Source organism: Hemicordylus capensis, chromosome 2 (genome assembly GCF_027244095.1).
Source record: "Hemicordylus capensis ecotype Gifberg chromosome 2, rHemCap1.1.pri, whole genome shotgun sequence".
In the NCBI taxonomy this organism is placed as follows: Eukaryota; Metazoa; Chordata; class Lepidosauria; order Squamata; family Cordylidae; genus Hemicordylus; species Hemicordylus capensis.
In genome coordinates this window covers 244,896,661-244,913,788 of record NC_069658.1, presented here as the reverse complement: position 1 = coordinate 244,913,788, position 17,128 = coordinate 244,896,661, and the positions used below count along the sequence as shown (strand labels likewise).

Here is a 17,128-nt window from a genome sequence, read left to right as displayed (position 1 = left end):
ACTGCTCCGTCTGCCCTCTGCAGGGGTGGTGGACCGATTAGAATGGTCTGCCCCTGGAGGCTTATGGATCCGCTTAGATTCCAGAAGGCCCTCGGGGAGTTTCCAGTGTCCAGAGCTGGTGATCCTGTCGAGGCCCTGGTTGATCTCTGGAATGGAGAGACGGCCCGGGCTGTTGACACGGTTGCTCCTAAACGCCCTCTCCGGCTTGGTGGAGCCCGTTCAGCTCCTTGGTTTTCCTTGGAGCTTAGGGTGATGAAGCAACTCGGGTGACAGCTGGAACGACGCTGGAGGAAGAGTCGTCATGAATCTGACCGAACACGAGCTAGAGTCCATTTTAGGGACTACTCCGTGGCGGTGGGGGTGGCGAAGAAACACTTTTTCTCCGCCTCCATTGCATCTGCTCAGTGCAGACCGGCGGAGCTGTTTCGTGTAGCTAAGACATTGCTGCACACATCCCCCCAGGTAATGGGGGAGGAACCATCCACAGCCCGCTGTGATCAGTTTGCGTGTCACTTCGCAGATAAAGTCGCTCGCATCCGTGATGACTTGGACTCTAGAGTTTTGGCAGTTCCGGCAGACGTGCCTCTGGTACCATCTGGTCCTATTGTATTGGATTCTTTTCAGTTGGAACAACCTGAGGATGTGTACAAGATCCTGGGCAGTGTGCGGGCGACATTGTGTGCTCTTGACCCTTGTCCTTCATGGCTAATAAAAGCTGCCAGGGAGGGGGCAGGTAGATGGTTGGAGATGATTATCAATGCCTCATTAAGGGAGGGCAGGATGCCATCGTGCCTCAAGGAGGCGATGGTGAGACCATTATTTAAAAAGCCCTCCCTTGATTTCTCCAACCTGAACAACTATAGACCGGTCTCTAACCTGCCCTTTTTGGACAAGGTGATAGAGCGTGTGGTGGTGTCCCAGCTGCAGAGGGTCTTGGATGATACGGATTGTCTGGACCCTTTTCAATCTGGCTTCTGCCCCAGATATGGGACTGAGACTGCCTTGGTCGCTCTAGTGGATGACCTACTCCGGGAACTAGACAGGGGGAGTGCGTCCCTGTTGGTTCTGCTGGACCTCTCGGCGGCATTCGATACCATCGACCATGGTATCCTTCTGGGCCGCCTCTCGAGTATGGGACTCGGAGGTACTGTGTTGCAGTGGTTCCAGTCCTTTCTTGGGGGGAGGGTCCAGAAGGTGGTGCTGGGGGACTGCTGCTCGGCTCCGTGGCCATTGGCCTGTGGGGTCCCACAGGGTTCAGTCTTGTCCCCCATGCTGTTTAACATCTACATGAAACCGCTGGGAGAGGTCATCCAGGGACTTGGACTGAGTTGTCAGCAATATGTGGATGACACTCAGCTCTATCTCTCCTTGTCATCTGATCCCAGGGAGGCGGTGGATGTCCTGAATCAGGGGCTGGAGGCCGTGATGGTTTGGATGTGGGCTAATAACTGAAATTGAATCCAGACAAGATGGAGGTAAGGTTGGTCAGCAGGAGAGCCAATCGGGAAGATTTTACTGGTTCTGGATGGAGTTGCATTCCCATGAAGGAGCAAGTACGCAGCTTGGGGGTATTACTGGACCTGGCTCTGCTTTTGGAAGCTCAGGTGGAGGCGGTGGCCAGGGGTACCTTTGCATGGCTTCAGCTAGTGCGCCAGCTGCGTCCCTTTCTCGAGAAGGCAGATCTGGACACAGTTACCCATGCTTTAGTCAAATCGCGGCTGGATTACTGTAACACGCTCTATGTGGGGCTGCCCTTGAAGAACATCTGGAAACTGCAGCTAGTGCAATATGCGGCAACTAGGGTTTTATCCAGAGCTGCTCAGTGGGAGCATATCACTCCCATTTTGAAAGAGCTGCACTGGCACTGGTTTGTTTCTGGGTCCAATTCAAGGTGCTGTTTTTGACCTATAAAGCCCTGAACGGTTTGGGCCCGGGATACCTGAGGGACTGCCTGCTTCCAAGGGTTGCTGCCCGCTTGACAAGGTCATCTGAGGGGGCTGTGCTCCGGGTGCCGACAATGAGTGAGGCTCGGTTGTCGTGCACGTGGGACAGGGCCTTCTCTGTTGCTGCCCCCAGACTCTTGAATGCTCTCCCAGTGGCTATTCGCTCCTTGGTCTCCATCACAGCTTTTAGAAAAAGTGTAAAATCTTGGCTTTTTGCCCAGGCATTTATTTGATTCTCTGCTGCTGCTCTTTATAGTTTTTATTGCTTTTATGCTTTTGTTTTTAAATTTTTTAAATCAGATTTAATATTCCCCCCCCCACACTTAATATTTTAATTGTGTATTTTTTTTACCATCTTGTGTTAATTTTTTTTTTTGCTGTAAACTACCTTGGGATTGCTTTAATGAAAGGCAGTATATAAATTTAACAATAAATAAAATAAATAAATAAATACAAATCAAAAGCCTGTTTCAAGTCAGAAAGTTCTCAGCTTGGAATGTTCTGCACATCCCTAATTGACAACATGTCACTACAATGCCTGGAGAGAAGCCAGAGGCACTCTTAGCCCTGTACTTCGGGTTGAAGGTCCAGGGCCTCCGCACTCCCTGGGGGCCCCCAAATCCAATTTAATCTGTCCTGGGAGGTGTGGTCACTGCACCACGCTGCCAGCAGCCAAGTGTGACCTCTGCTTTGGAGACAGAGTGGGGAGTGGGGAAAGCAATATGTGGGATGGGAATATGTTGAGTTGTGTGTTAAAATGCATAATGCATATTTGTATAAATATGATAATTCATTAGCATATAATAAATATATTTATTATATTTGCTAATAAATGCTAATGTATATTTGCACAAATATGCATTGTGAGTTCAGTTTCTGTTTGTGCCCTCAAGAAGACATGTGTTAAAAATACTGCTTGTTTCACAGTCTGTGTGTGTGTGTGTAGGGGGATGATGCTTAACTTGCAGTGTGGGGTGGGGGTAGGGGCGGTTCCGGCTCCAAAGGCCTTTAGGTCCAGGCTCCAAAATTACCTAGGTTCACCTCTGAGAGAAGCAGCAGAAAAATTGGTAAAATGTGTCAAAGCAATCTTTCCACTCAAATTCCTGGACAAGATGTCTGATTTCTGGACTGTCCATGTGAATCCTGGACATGTGGCATCCCTATTCTCATTCTATTGGGGTGAGGGTTTGTGTGTTTAAAATGCTTTTGCTGGTAAGCACTAAAATGGCTTTCATTTGAATGAGCTCAGGCAGCAGCGTAGGGAGGCTGGCAGTAGCCCATGTGCGGCCACCACGGCCCCTGGCCCTGCCCCCTGCGTCTGAGGTCAGATCAGGGGCGGAGCTACCATTGGGCCAACGGGTTCAAAGAACCCGGGCTGGTGGCCAATCAGGGGCTCTTGCCCCGACACGCCCCCCGCGTCTGATGTCAGACGCAGGGGCGGTAGTTTAGCTCCCGAGCGGGGGCCGCGCGGCCATTTCGGGAGCCAAACAAAGGCTGGTGCTGCATTCGCAGCGCTGGCCAGGAGCAGCTCTTCCCTGCAAAGGCAGGGAAGAGTCACTCCTGGCTGCTCGCTGCAAATGCAGCGCCAGCCTAACTAGCTCCTGAAGGGGCTGCGCGGCCCCTTCAGGAGCTAAGACTGGTGCTGCGTTCGCAATGCAGCCCAGAAGCGGCTCTTCCCTGCAGGGAAGAGCCGTTCCTGGGCTGTGCTGAGAATGCAGCACCAGCCTTCGTCTAACTGCCGAAGGGGCCACACGGCCCTTTCAGCAGTTAAGCTGCTTCTCAACTCCCAAACGGAGCCTCAAGGCTCCGTTCAGGAGCCAGACCACGCCCCCCATGTCTGACGTCAGACGCGGGGGCGTGGCTACCCCCTGCGTCTGATGTCAGATGCAGGGGACGGGGCTATTGGGGCGCCTGCTGTGGCCGCACACAGGCCACCAGCGGGCTGGCTACACCCCTGCGTCAGATGCAGGGGCCCAGCTAGCCACGCCCCGCATCTGACGTCAGACACAGGGGACGTGGTCTCCCTCCCAAACAGGGCCACGCGGCCCCATTCAGAAGGGAGATCAGCCCTCGCTTTGTTGGGCAGTGTGGTCCGGAGCAACTCTCCCTGCCTTAAAGGCAGGGAGAGCAGTTCTAGCTGCGCTGCCAATGCAGCGCAGGCCGATCTCTCTCCTAAATGGGGCTGTGTGGTCCCGTTTGGGAGGGAGTTCGATCGGCCATGCTGCGTTGGCAGCGAGACCAGGAGCGGCTCTCCCTGCCTTTAAGGCACTGAGAGTCACTCTGGCCGCACTGCCAATGCAGCGCAGGCCTATTTTGGCTCCAAACGGGGCCACACGGCCAGAAATAGCACCTTGACATCCGACATAGTACGTGGGGTGTGTGTTGGGGCTGCGCTTGAAGCCCGTTTGGCGGCGGCCTGGGTTCTTTGAACCCGTTCGCCCAATGGTGGCTCTGCCCCTGCTCCTCAGTCTCTATCATGGCTTTTAGAAAGCATGTGAAAACTTGGCTTTTTGCCCAGGCTTGTGATTATCTCCACTGCTGCTGCTTTGCATTTTGTATGGTTATTTTATGCATGCATTTTAAAATCTTTTTCGTTAGATCTCTGCTTTTATATTTTAGCTTAATATTTTAAGTGTGTAATTTTTATAGTCTTGTTTTAATTTTTCTATGTGAACCACCTTGGGATTGTTTTTAATGAAAGGTAGTATATAAATTTAACAATAAATAAATAAATAAAATAAACAAACAGCTGGGCTGCTGTACTAAACACTCTCTCTATTATTTATTATTATTATTTTATGGTAAATTTATTAAATTGTGTACAGGAGTAAAAATTCAAACAATAAAATGTAGTCATATAATACAAAGCAACAATAGCAGTATTTCCAGGTAATTCCAAAGTATTAAAAAAGGGTGGGGGGAACCATTCCTGCCAGATGAATGACATACGTTATAGATACCTGAAACTCTTCTGGCCTCTTGATGTCTTGTCCTGGAGAGAAGCTCGCCCTGCTGTTCTCTACAGGGTAAGACACCAAGAGGCTCGTCTTTGCTTTCTGGTGAAAGTTTATCTAAGGGTTAAAATAAAGGAATCCTTTTTCCTAGAGGGGCAAGTAGGAATAAAGGAATAAAGGTGGAAAGTCATTTCTTGTTTCTCTCTGCTGTCCGCTGCCAAACGGCCTTGGCTGCTTCCCCGCCCCGTCAGCGGCATCAGGCAGGGTTCCCCTCTTCTGGGATATATAGCACCATAAAGTTTATGAAAGATGGTCAATAATGTCATGTAGTCGATGGATGGGAGAAGTGTAGCCAAACATCCCCATGGGGTTGCTGTGTCTCATAACTGTAACGTTTGGGGTACTCAATCTGAGTGCAGTGGGGAAATGCTTGACTAACAAGCAGCAGGTTGCCGGTTCCAATCCCCGCTGGTACTATTGAAGGGTTCTACATATTTGGTTAGCCTAACCTGCGCCATTATGCTTCTGTAACCATGCTTGCATGAAACTTTAGAATAGTTTGTTGCAGCAAAAGCAGGCCATGGGGCTGAGCCTGAACTATGTAGATCACAAGACAGGGTTGTCTGTACAAACCACAGGCGAACAGTTAGTTGCTGACAGATGCTATTGCTTCAGCCTGAAAACCGCAAGGAAAGGAAAGAAAGGTTGGGGCCCTTGTGAAGGGACGAATCTATGAAATGTATATGATAATGTAAAGGAAAACAGAGCAAGCTTGAAACAGCCAATAAAGTCACCTTGCTGGGGGGAATAGCCTTATATGGGAAGGGGGAAACTGTATGAACTTGTTTACTCAGGGGTATAAGAATGTACATGGCCCCTCTGTCTAGGCGCCACTCCCTGCCTGCATGCATAGTGAGCTGCCCTGTTGCTTTGCTCAGATGAATAAAGGAACTGAAAAGGATCTTCCTCTTGTCTCCTGTTAATTGGCAAGTATCTTACAAGTGGGTGGGCGGGCAGGAACCCGCCTTACCCAGATTAGCTGGGGAAAGGACCCCAACACTATATCAGGCAGCAGCAATATAGGAAGATGCTGAAAGGCATCATCTCATTCTGCGCGGGAGAAGGCAATGGTAAACCCCTCCTGTACTCTACTAAAAGAAAACCACAGGGTGCCAGGAGTAAAAAGAAATCGACTTGACGGCCCACTTTACCTTTGAGCGGGAGGTTTTCAGCAGAAGGGGCACACTTGCCTAAAAAGGTTGGGAACCCCTGATTTGGATGGACCAGTGTGATCTGACTCGGTATAAGGTAGTTTCCTGTGTTCCGTTCGAGGTCAGAAGACAAGAGAGGCACAGCCGTGACTTCGGGTTCCCATTAGATAAGATCGCTGTCATTTGGGGAGCTCCTCTCCAAAGGCCTCTCTAGGTCAAAGCCACCACCTTTTGTTTGCTTCTTGTCTGCCATGGAGAGAAGGAGGCGGCGGGGAGGAGAGGAGGCGGGGCGGGGGAACCAGACCGGATGTCTCTTGCCAAGCAACGGAACGCATTTTTGCAGCCTGCCTTTGCTTGGAGGGAAGTTGGAGGTGGGTGTCCGGAAAGAGCCAAGAGATTTCTTGCTCCTACTTCCACACGCAGCTGCTGCACGAAGCAGCACCCAAAGAAGAAGCTGAAGCTGCGGGGAGAGAAGGACCCTTGTCCTCCCCACACGCCCTGCTCCCGCGGGGGATCTGGTGAGTCCCGGGTGCTTTTGTGGCCGGGGGTCGGTGTGCTGGTGGGCAGCGCGGGCCGGCAAGTGAAAGGGGTGCTCTCCCCTCCTAGACGTAGGCTAGGAGAGGAGAGAGAACGCAGGCAGGCAGATAATGCAGCTGCTGATGGGGCCGAAGGGAGGATATGGGTAGAAAAGTAACTTAAATATCTCCCCCCCCCGCCCCGCAATCCCAGATTCCTCCCCAGCACTTAGAATGCGTTTCCTGCCTCCCTCCTGCAAAGCTCGTTTTCCTTGATCTGAATCTCTTTCCAGCTATTTCCATTTTCTGAAATAGAAAGCTAAAGGGCGAGGGCAGGGGGATCCATTAAGAAAAAACACTTTTCATATAATCTCTGAAATAGCCCAACTCGATCTTCAGCCTGATCCAGTGTTACCACTTTTATCAATTTTATCAATACTCACAAAGATATACCTCATTAAGATCGAATTACTCTGCTGCTGGCAGCAGCCAAGATAGAGGTAGCTAAACACTGGAAACCCTCAGAGGGTCTAATCCATTGGAAATTGGTTCACTAGGGTCTGGAAGATCACATTATCTGAAAAGCTAACCCATCAAATCAGGTTAGCTAGAGGAATGACAAGACAAGTTTTTGGAAATATGGTTTCCATTTATTGAATATGTCAATAAGGGATGGTCAGTTTGCAACCCTCCATCCACTCAAATCAAATTTTGGAATGATGTTCTTTCTTGAATTTTGTTTTCAGTTGTCTGCTATCAAGTTTTACCTGCATTCAACCCACAATCTCTTCTTAACACACGTATAACCTCCAACGGCTCTTAATTTCTGGCTTATATTTCTCTCTCTTGTTTGTTCTTTTCGATTGATGCACAGTTTTTACACATGTGCTGTATTTGTTGAAAAAAATTGGCTTGTAAAAAAAAAGTTTGTGTGTGGGGGACTTTTTAGTTTAATGTGCTCTATTTAGGCCACTTGAACTCTGAAATGCCAGAAAATGGCAGTTGTTAAGGGCTGCACCCTTAATATAAGAGGCACATTATTTGGGCAATATAGAGGTGGTATTGATGTACCACCCCAAATGTGATTCTTTTCTGGGTCAGTGAGCCAAAGACTTCACCAGACAAGAAAGTGTTGGAGGTGTTGGGATATGTGATAGCCTCCTGTGCTGATGGGATTTGTGATAGCTTTTCAAAACATGCTCAAGCGAAAATATTTTCCTGCTCTAGTTTAAGTTGATGTGATATTAAGTGTACATTAGTCTCTTTGTAACAGGATGCGGTTTGTTGCTGCCTGTCTCTCTGAGATAGGATATGGCTCGACCGCAAAATGTTCCAAAAGGTGACTGTTTTGCTATGCAGCTGCAAAACCTAGCTTTAGCTAAAAATGCTGATACGCCAATATGCAGTACAAAATTGCAAGGAACAGACCTGACCTTTCTTAGTGGGGCAGGAACAAGACACGTTTATAGGAAAGGTACAATAAGAGCTATCTCAGCAAATCAAGGCTTGTAGGACCAAGTATATAACCATACATGGACAAAGGTATCAGTTGAGCTAAAGTGTGCAGGTGCGAAGATAAGTTGTATATGGCATACTATATAAGGAGGTTGCCCTAAATTCTCTGCGCGGCCGCCCCCCATTTGAGCTCTGTGCTAACACAATAAACTTTGATTTGAAACTCTGATACTGGTGTCTGGCAAATCACCTAACCAAGAGACCCGAACAAGGGTGGGAAGGGAAGCCCCCTCGGCTTACCCCCAACGAAAGGATTCAAAGGCTTTATTTATTTGCTCTATAGTAAGCAAAGGTTCTGGTCAGCTAATGCTCAACCTCCAGAACGCCTGCTCTATGATGCGGCAGCGTATTTATACAGGGGAGATAAGAAATAAGTTTCGTTTCTCAAGAAAAGATGAGCTCAGTTTCCCAACAGTGTAGATAAGACAGAGGAAATAGGTTTCACTTTCCCCCCAACAGCCCATCCCCCCAATCATCATCACAGTCAAAACTCTTCCACTAACCATCTAAGCGCATGCCCAAGCTTTCCTGCTTGCATGGCCATTACAGCAAAGAAAGATAACCGCTCCTAATAAAATCATACTCCACAGCCCCGCCCTGCTCTTTGTGTGCTACATGCATGTTCCTAAAAGCAAATGACGTTACTGTGGTTCAGGCTAAACATCACTATGGTTTCCTATGCTGTGGTTAGTTCCAGCTTCACTTTTATTTGTTACTAGTGTTTTTAAGCCCATTGGATAACGGGCGCTAGTGGAGCTGTGCGCTCCGGACCCCGCTGCCATTCCCCCTCCTGCCACCCACCGCCGCCCGTGGCTCCGGCCGGGCCCACCGCTGCCCGGGCCCACCGCTGCATCCAGTTTCCCCCGCCGCCTCGTCTGGCGGCCATGTTGGGCGGCCAGAAGCGGCCGCCCCGAAGAAGCTGGGTAAGCGGTGGCGCGGCCAGGCCTCAGCCATGGCTCTGCCGCGCCGCGTCCTCTGGCTGAGGCAGTGGCTTTGCCGCCGCCTCGGCCAGTGTCCCCCGCCGCCGCATACTCGGCTTCTTCGGGGCGGCCGCTTCTGGCCACCCAACATGGCTGCCGGGTGCTGGCGGTCGTGTCTCCCTTGCTCTGTTCTGGGCATGTGCGGAGCACATGCCCAGAACAGGCCAGGGAGGCACGGACACACGCTTGGTGTCCGTCCACGGACGGACACCAAGCCTTTTATTAGAGAGGATAAACAATAAGCTTACCTGTGTTGTAATTGCTTAAGGAAAACTGCTTACTGTTTAAACCATGTGAATTTGTACTGAATTTATTAAAGGCATTGCAGTACTTTAGCATAAGTGTGCCAGGCTGCCCATTTCTTGCAGCCTGAGGCAATGTTAGACAAAGGACTGTCTAACACTTAGAGGGCTGTTTTGGCCCTCTAAGATTCTGTTGCACAAGCCCTTGTCATTCCCCCCCCTTTTTTTTTGCTTGAGACCCCGAGCTGAACAGGGGCAGGTTCAGTTCAAGGCCGGCTCGACATCGAACCCTCGAAGCGGACATGTTTGCACACCCTAGTGTGTGTGTGTGTGTGTGTGTGTGTGTGTGTGTGTGTGATATGTTTATGTATGGATCAACACAGCAGCTTACCATATTTGTTTGCTGGAATTGAAATCATATAATTTTATTCATTTTTATCCCATCCTTCCTCCAAAAGACTCAAGGTAGTGTAGATGGTCCTTCTCTCCACTTTATCCTCAGAACGACCTATGAGAGAGGTTACGGGGGTTGGGGAGAGAGAGTGAGTTGTCCAAGGTCAACCAGTAAGTTTTGCGGCTAAGTAGGGATTTGAACTTAGGTCTTCCCGGTTTAGGTCCAGCACTCTTACTACTATACCACACTGGTGCAATAGATGTGATAGAGGCAAAGTGAAGCAGTCTTAAATCCTTCCCCCCTACCCACTTTGCCTCCATTTCGTTTCCTGGTTAAAGGGATTTCTTCCCTCTCCCATTTCTGTTGGAAATAGCATATAGGCGCTGAGATTTCCAATTTAGATTGGCTTGAAAATAAATCCCAAGATATTTGAACTTGGTAACCTGTTCAATACAGATCTGATTAATCCTCCAGTTATAGACTTTCCTAGAGTTCGAAAATACCGAAACCTTTGATTTGTCGAAATTAATGGAAAGTTTGAGTTACAATAGTGGGCAAACGCTTTGAGAAGTCTCGTTAAACCAAGCCGAGACTGAGATAAGAGCACTGTGTCATCAGCATATAATAGCGCCGGTACTCGTACATCTGCCAATTTAGGGGAGTCCACCTTTCCCAAAACCTGGGCCAGGTCATTTACAAATAGGTTAAACAATGCAGGTGCCAACAAGCAACCTTGCCTGACTCTGCGAGTCGTAGCAATATGACCAGTTAGGGCCCCCGAGGGATCATATCTAACTCGAATGGAGGAATTAGCATAGAGACATCTAATTAGAAATAAAAGCCTTTTATCAATAGATGTTTCGCTAAGTTTGGCTCATAGCAACTCTCTTGGTATAGAATCAAAGGCGCCTTGCAAGTCCATAAATGTAACATAGAGTTTAGGAGAGAGGGCATGCACGTATCTCTTACCTGTGGGCTTCTCAGAGGCATCTGGTGGACCGCTATGTGAAACAGGATGCTGGAATGGATGGGCCTTGGGCCTGAACCAGCAGGCCTGTTCTTATGTAGGCTGGATGGCCACCTGTCAAGGATGCTGTGGCAGATTCCTGCGTGAGCAAGGGGTTGAGCTAGGGTTGGATCTTATCTATGGGCAAAGTGGGCGGCACTTGCCTTAAATTTCTCAGTCAACCGTATTGTCTCTACCTCCACTTTGTGTTCTTTTTGCATCCCTCTGTAGTTCCTTGATGCTCTTGCCTGTAGCCTGATGCTGCTTTAAGAATTGTGAAGTAGATGACAGTAGCGCCTCATAAATGAAAAGCCCCAGATAAGAACATAGGACGCTGCCATATACTGAGTCAGACCATAGGTCCATCTAGCTCAGTATTGTCTTCACAGACTGTCAGCGGCTTCTCCAAGGTTGCAGGCAGGAATCTCTCTCAGCCCTATCTTGGAGAAGCCAGAGAGGGAACTTGAAACCTCATATGCTCTTCCCATAGCAGCTGCATCCCCTACGAGGAAGATCTTACAGTGCTACATGTAGTCTCCCATTCATATGCATGTTGGGGGTTTGTGATTATTTAGCAAAGCACCAAGGAAGCTATCACTCCAGTTATAGTGTGCAGAGTGTAGTTGTTGGAGCTATTTAAATAACGTGCATGGAGATCACTGTAGAGTCTAAACTAAATTAGTTTATTAAAGTAAAGTGTGCTGTCAAGTCGATTTCGACTCCTGGCACCCACAGAGCCCTGTGGTTTTCTTTTAATAGAATACAGGAGGGGTTTACTATTGCCTCCTCCCGTTCAGTATGAGAAGATGCCTTTCAGCATCTTCCTATATCGCTGCTGCCCAATATAGTACCAGTGGGGATTCAAACTGGCAACCTTCTGCTTGTTAGTCAAGCATTTCCCCGCTGTGCCAATTAAGGTGACAAATTAGTTTATTGGTGAAGTACATTTGAGATAGGAAAGACCTATCCTATCTATCAGCTACATAATATGTAGGGGCGGGGGGGGGGGGGGAGAGAGAGATGTTTCCACCTTCTCTCTAAGAAGAAAGGAAGAGGACTAACACTACAGAAAGTACCCGAGGAGTCAAAGCAGGAGTCATAGAGCAGAGGCAAGCAGGGACAGGTAAGGAGACCCTCACTAGCCACCTCTGCTCCCAATGCCCCTAGTGGTCATTAGGATAGTTGGTGCAAAAGGTCGATGCACTGGAACTCCATCTCCAACAATGCAACCAGGGTAGACCCTGCTTAGCAAAGAGGACAAGTCATACTTGCTACCACAAGACCAGCTCTCCTCTTCTGTCCATCTGCTTAACTCAGGGTTCTCAACCTTTAGTGAATATGTCTAATCCCCTTTAGTCCCCAGATGACTGTTGTTGAACTACAATTCCTATGGTAGGACCACAGGATGGGCTATTTTGATGGCCAGCTTGGCCAGGGTTTCAGGGGAAAGCAGGTTTCAGGCCTGTCTGCAAGCAAAGAAATGTTCGTTCTCTCTCTCTCTCTCTCTCTCTCTCTCTCTCTCTCTCTCTCTCTCTCTCTCTGTATTTAGAAACAAAATACTTTCTCCTTTCTCTGTGTGGTTTGAACCAGCGAAGGCATGAAAACAGGAAAGGAGGTATAGGATGTAGCCGACCACAAAAATTAATAATACTTAATAATACCTAATAATAAAAAATAATAAATAATAAAATATTTATACCCCACCCCTCCAGGACACTACTGCTTGGTGCGGCTCACAACAATAAAATAAATACAATATAAAATAGAAATAATAACCAAATTAAGTTAAGTTGAAAATCCAGACTAAAACCACAATCAGAATTATCGTTGCCGTTTACAAGTTTAAATTAAAAGTTATTTAAAAAGCAAAAAAACAATAAGAATTATAAGAACGAAAGGACCAACCAGACATGACCAAGGATGGAACACGGGGGAAGGCAAGAAAGGAGGCGCCCAGGCCAGGGGAGAGCATAACATCAGCCCCCATAGAGACCAGCTCTGGCCTGTGAGCACTGTTGGGGCAGCCCCCTTCCCCCTCCTTCCCAGGAGTACAGAAAGACCAGTGTGCCCTGAGAGGAAGGCCTGAAAGGAGGCACCCAGGCCGGGGAGCTCTTGTCCTCGGCTCCTGGAAAGACCAACAGCCCGAGACGTTTTATTAATCTTCTGTAATTGGCTCCTTTTAATATTGTAAACCACTTTGGGTGTCTTTGTCAAGGCAGAAAGGTGATATAAAAATGTCGCAAATAAATAAATAATAAACATTTAAAAGCCTCTTTAAAAAGATGTGTTTTAAGTTGTTGTTTTTTAAAAACACTGTGGGAGGGAGCGTGGGGAAGCTCTTCAGGGAGTGCGTTCCAAAGCCAAGGGGCCACAACCGAAAAGGCCCTATCTCTAGTAGGGGTGTGCATGGACCGGTCCGGGGCCATGCAAGAGGCCTCCGGACCGGTCTGGAATTTGGCCGGTCCGGCGGTGGGGGAAGTGTGGCTTTAAGGGCGGGGGGGGGTAGTACTTACCCCCCACCCCCGCCGCTCTTCCCCCTCCGGCGCTGGACTTTGCTAAAACGTTTTTGGGGCGGCAGAGTTCCTCCCTGCCGCCCCTGCCTCCATCGTTCTCTGCAGAGTTTTCAAGCAGTAGAAGCTGGCGTCATGCATGTGTTCGTCGCAGCGCGTGCGCCGCATACGTACGGCGGCGACCTACGCATGCGTGGCGCCAGCTTCTACTGCTTGAAAACTCTGCAGACAACGACAGGGGCAGGGGCGGCAGGGAGGAACTCTGCCGCACCAAAAACGTTTTAGCAAAGTCCAGCACCGGAGGGGGAAGAGTGGCGGGGGGGGGAGGAAGTACTACCCCCCCCTTAAAGCCACACTCCCTCCAGTGCCGGACCACGCCTCCGTGGTTCTGTGCACATCCCTAATCTCTAGTTCCCACCATCCAGATCTCTGTTAGAGGTGGGGCCATGAGCAGGGCCTGAGATGATGAGTGGAGGGCCCTGGCAGGTTTATATGGGTGAATGTGGTCCAACAGTTACCCCCCCCCCACCCAGACACTGTAGAGCTTTAAAGGTCAAGACCAGCAACTTGAATCTAGCCCAGAAATGGACCAGTAACCAATGAAGCTGCCTCAGGATGGGTGTAACACTCATGAGGCAACTTGTACCCATGAGCATCCTTGCAGAAGCATTCTGGACCAGCTGAAGCTTCCGAATGGTCTTCAAGGGCAGCCCCATGTGTAGTGCATTGCAGTAGTCCAATCTGGATGTTACCAAAGCATTAGTGACTCAGGTCAGGTCCGACTTCTCCAAGTAGGGTCGCAGATGCGGACCAGCCTTAGCTGGTAAAAGTCACTTCTGCACACCACCACCACCTGCACCTCCAAGCACAGTGTTGGGTCCAGAAGCACCCCCAAGCTGTGGACTTTGTCTTTCAGAGGGAGTGTGATCCCGTCCAAGACCAGATTTACCTCATTACTCGGATTATCAGTTTTCCCAATCCAGAGCACTTCTGTCCAATCTGGATTAAGTTTCAGCTTGCTTGCCACCAACCAGTCCAAAACAGCCTCCAAGTCCTGATTCAGAACATCCACTGCCTCCCTGGTGTCTGCTGACTTAAAAAATAGGTAGAGCTGGGTGTCGTCAGCATACTGACGACACTGCAGACCACACCTACAAATGACCTCTGGCAAGGTTTATGTAACACTGAGGTATTAGAGATGATTGTCAATAAGGATCAATAAGGTTATTTTGCATCTCTTGATTTTCCTTATTCTCACCTCCCCCCCCACCTATCTCTTATCTTTGGAGCTGCAAAATTTGTTGTACTTTAGTCACTCAGAGAGAAACCCAGGGATAGCAAAATTTAAGATGTCTTGGCTGCAAGAAAAGACAATAGAGGCTGTATGAAGCTGGCAGAAGCGATATATTTGCAGTGATAAGACGGTAAAGTTCTGTGTGAAAGGTTTCCCCCCCAAAGCGATGGGCAGGAACAGTTTTTCACTGAAACAGCATGAGTGAAATGGCTAAAAAGAGACAGACATAGAGATTTTGGGAGGAAAAGGGACTGTTTGGCTTTGACTTCTGGCTCTTTTGGATGGGTGCTGTGGAACATGATCCAAAAGGAGACTGTTGTGAGCCAGGCCTGATCCACAGCATGGAATCTCTGTTTGTGATCTCTGCTGAAGGGCAGAGTTCAGGATAGAAATTTTACCTGGTGTCTGATCCTGCGTTTTTCTGGGCCTGGTGTAGGCATGAGCCAGACCGAAGCCATGTTACCCTTCATATAACCTGGCAGTGTAAAGATGGGCTAGGAGACACTAGATAAGAAGATGTTTATGCACTGACTCAGGTACATGTGCAGAAGTTAGCTGGAAATTTACAGAAAGTACAGACAAAGAAGATGGGCAGTACCTATGTACGTGACTCCCAGACTATAAATATATCATGTTTGTGTATGTTTGGGGTCTTGGACTTGAGCGAGAGCTGGCCAAGACCTTTGGCTACTGTAGAGCAAAATAAAGCCTTTAAAACCTTCTCAACTGAGAGGAGAGCTGGTCTTGTGGTAGCAAGCATGACTTGTCCCCTTAGCTAAGCAGGGTCCACCCTGGTTGCATATGAATGGGAGACTAGAAGTGTGAGCACTGTAAAGATATTCCCTCCAGGGGATGGAGCCGCTCTGGGAAGAGCAGAAGGTTCCAAGTTGCCTCCCTGGCTTTTCTAAGATAGGCTGAGAAAGATTCCTGCCTGCAACCTTGGAGAAGCTGCTGCCAGTCTGTGAAGACAATAGTGAACTAGATAGACCAATGGTCTGACTCAGTATATGGCAGTTTCCTATGTTCCTATGACTGGTGATGTGTTTGGCTTGCTGACCAAGAAAAACAACCTCTCTTTGTTGGGGTACAACAGGCCTACATCCTCAAATGCTTCAAGACCCTCCAACACCTGTAGCCAGCTTCCAACAAGACCAGCCTCAAGCCTATCCTCAAGCCTGGTAATACAAACTTTTCCTGGAAAACCTCAGCTCCACCCCCTCCCATAACCCAAATCTCTCTATTTCTCCCTACCTTTCTCCCACCTTTTTCCTTTTCTTACAAAGTTAAGATATTCTTAGTAGTTATATGTATTAGTTATTGCTAATAATTAAGGCAAAACGCATCTGCACCATCTGCCAGCGATGATTTCTCTGTAAAAGCTTCTATTAGTTGTCAACATTTATTATTACTTATTATTATTATTATTACATTTATATCTCACTCTTCCTCCAAGGAGCCCAAAGCGGTGTACTACATACTTAAGTTTCTCCTCACAACAACCCTGTGAAGTAGGTTAGGCTGAGAGAGAAGTGTCGGGCCCAGAGTCATCCAGCAGGTATCATGGCTGAATGGGGATTTGAACTCGGGTCTCCCCGGTCCTAGTCCAGCACTCTAACCACTACACCACACTGGCTCCCTTAAATTTAAAAGACAGCTTGATGTCTGTGTCTCTCTCATGTCCCTGCCAAGAAATTGCTATATCTTGCTAAAGGACCAGAGAGTCCCAGGGGGTAGTGTTCCATTCCTCTGGCTCTGAGGTGCTTTAGAGCATATGCAGAGTGCAAGGTGACTGAGAACCCAGCATCTGAGAGATACTTTGTTTGAGAAATGTATGGGCCCAAAGTTGAAGACCTTGGATTACATTCACTGGAATTGGACAGATCCTTGGAATAAGGATCTAAATTTGTGACATTGGAATTGGGCTAGTCTGCACATTATTGACACTTAGTGGCATAAGCATATTCACACATAGAAACAGTACAAAGAACAAGGTATTTGGAGTACCCCTGTGGGTACAACACAGCCACAATGGCCAATCAACGGGGATGATGGGAGCTGTAGTCCATCAACACTAGAGGGCGAAAGTTGTCCAGCTCTGGCTTAACTGCTGGCATTATCAGAAGATTACTGCTGCTGCTTGCTTTTTCTCTGTTTGATCATCTGTGCTTTTCAGTTGTACTTTATATTGTTTTGATGTTAAAGTATTTTCTTAGAATTACTGTGAGTTCCCTTGTGCCTGCTTTGCAGAGAAAGGCAAGATGTACATCCTGTAAAAATATACATATGAGAAACAGGAAGCAAACATACCCAGTCCTCTCCCAGGAGCTGAAGGCTAACTTTGATCCTGCGGGGGGCGGGGGGAGCAGGGAGTTACCCTACCTTTTGGATTTTGGCACCTCTCTCTCTCTCTCGTACGTGTGCGTGCGTGTCTTAGGGCTGCCAACCCTTCAGAACTGGTCTGGAGTCCCCAGGAATCATTACTAATCGCCAGGTGACTACTGAAAGCTATCCTGGAGACTGTAATTGTTTGAGATTGTAAAAAATATTAGAAAGACATCGCTTAA

General features: G+C 48.3%; 1 protein-coding gene across 1 annotated transcript in view; it reads left to right on the top strand.

Moving 5' to 3' along the window:
* LOC128343916 (zinc finger protein 616-like) overlaps positions 1 to 17,128 on the top strand; it is a 49,834-nt gene that overhangs the window by 23,006 nt on the left and 9,700 nt on the right. The window contains exons 6-7 of the mRNA XM_053293347.1: positions 6,431 to 6,626; positions 15,658 to 15,742. Coding sequence (XP_053149322.1) covers positions 6,431 to 6,626; positions 15,658 to 15,742 — 281 coding nt within the window. The remainder of the gene's footprint in view (positions 1 to 6,430; positions 6,627 to 15,657; positions 15,743 to 17,128) is intronic.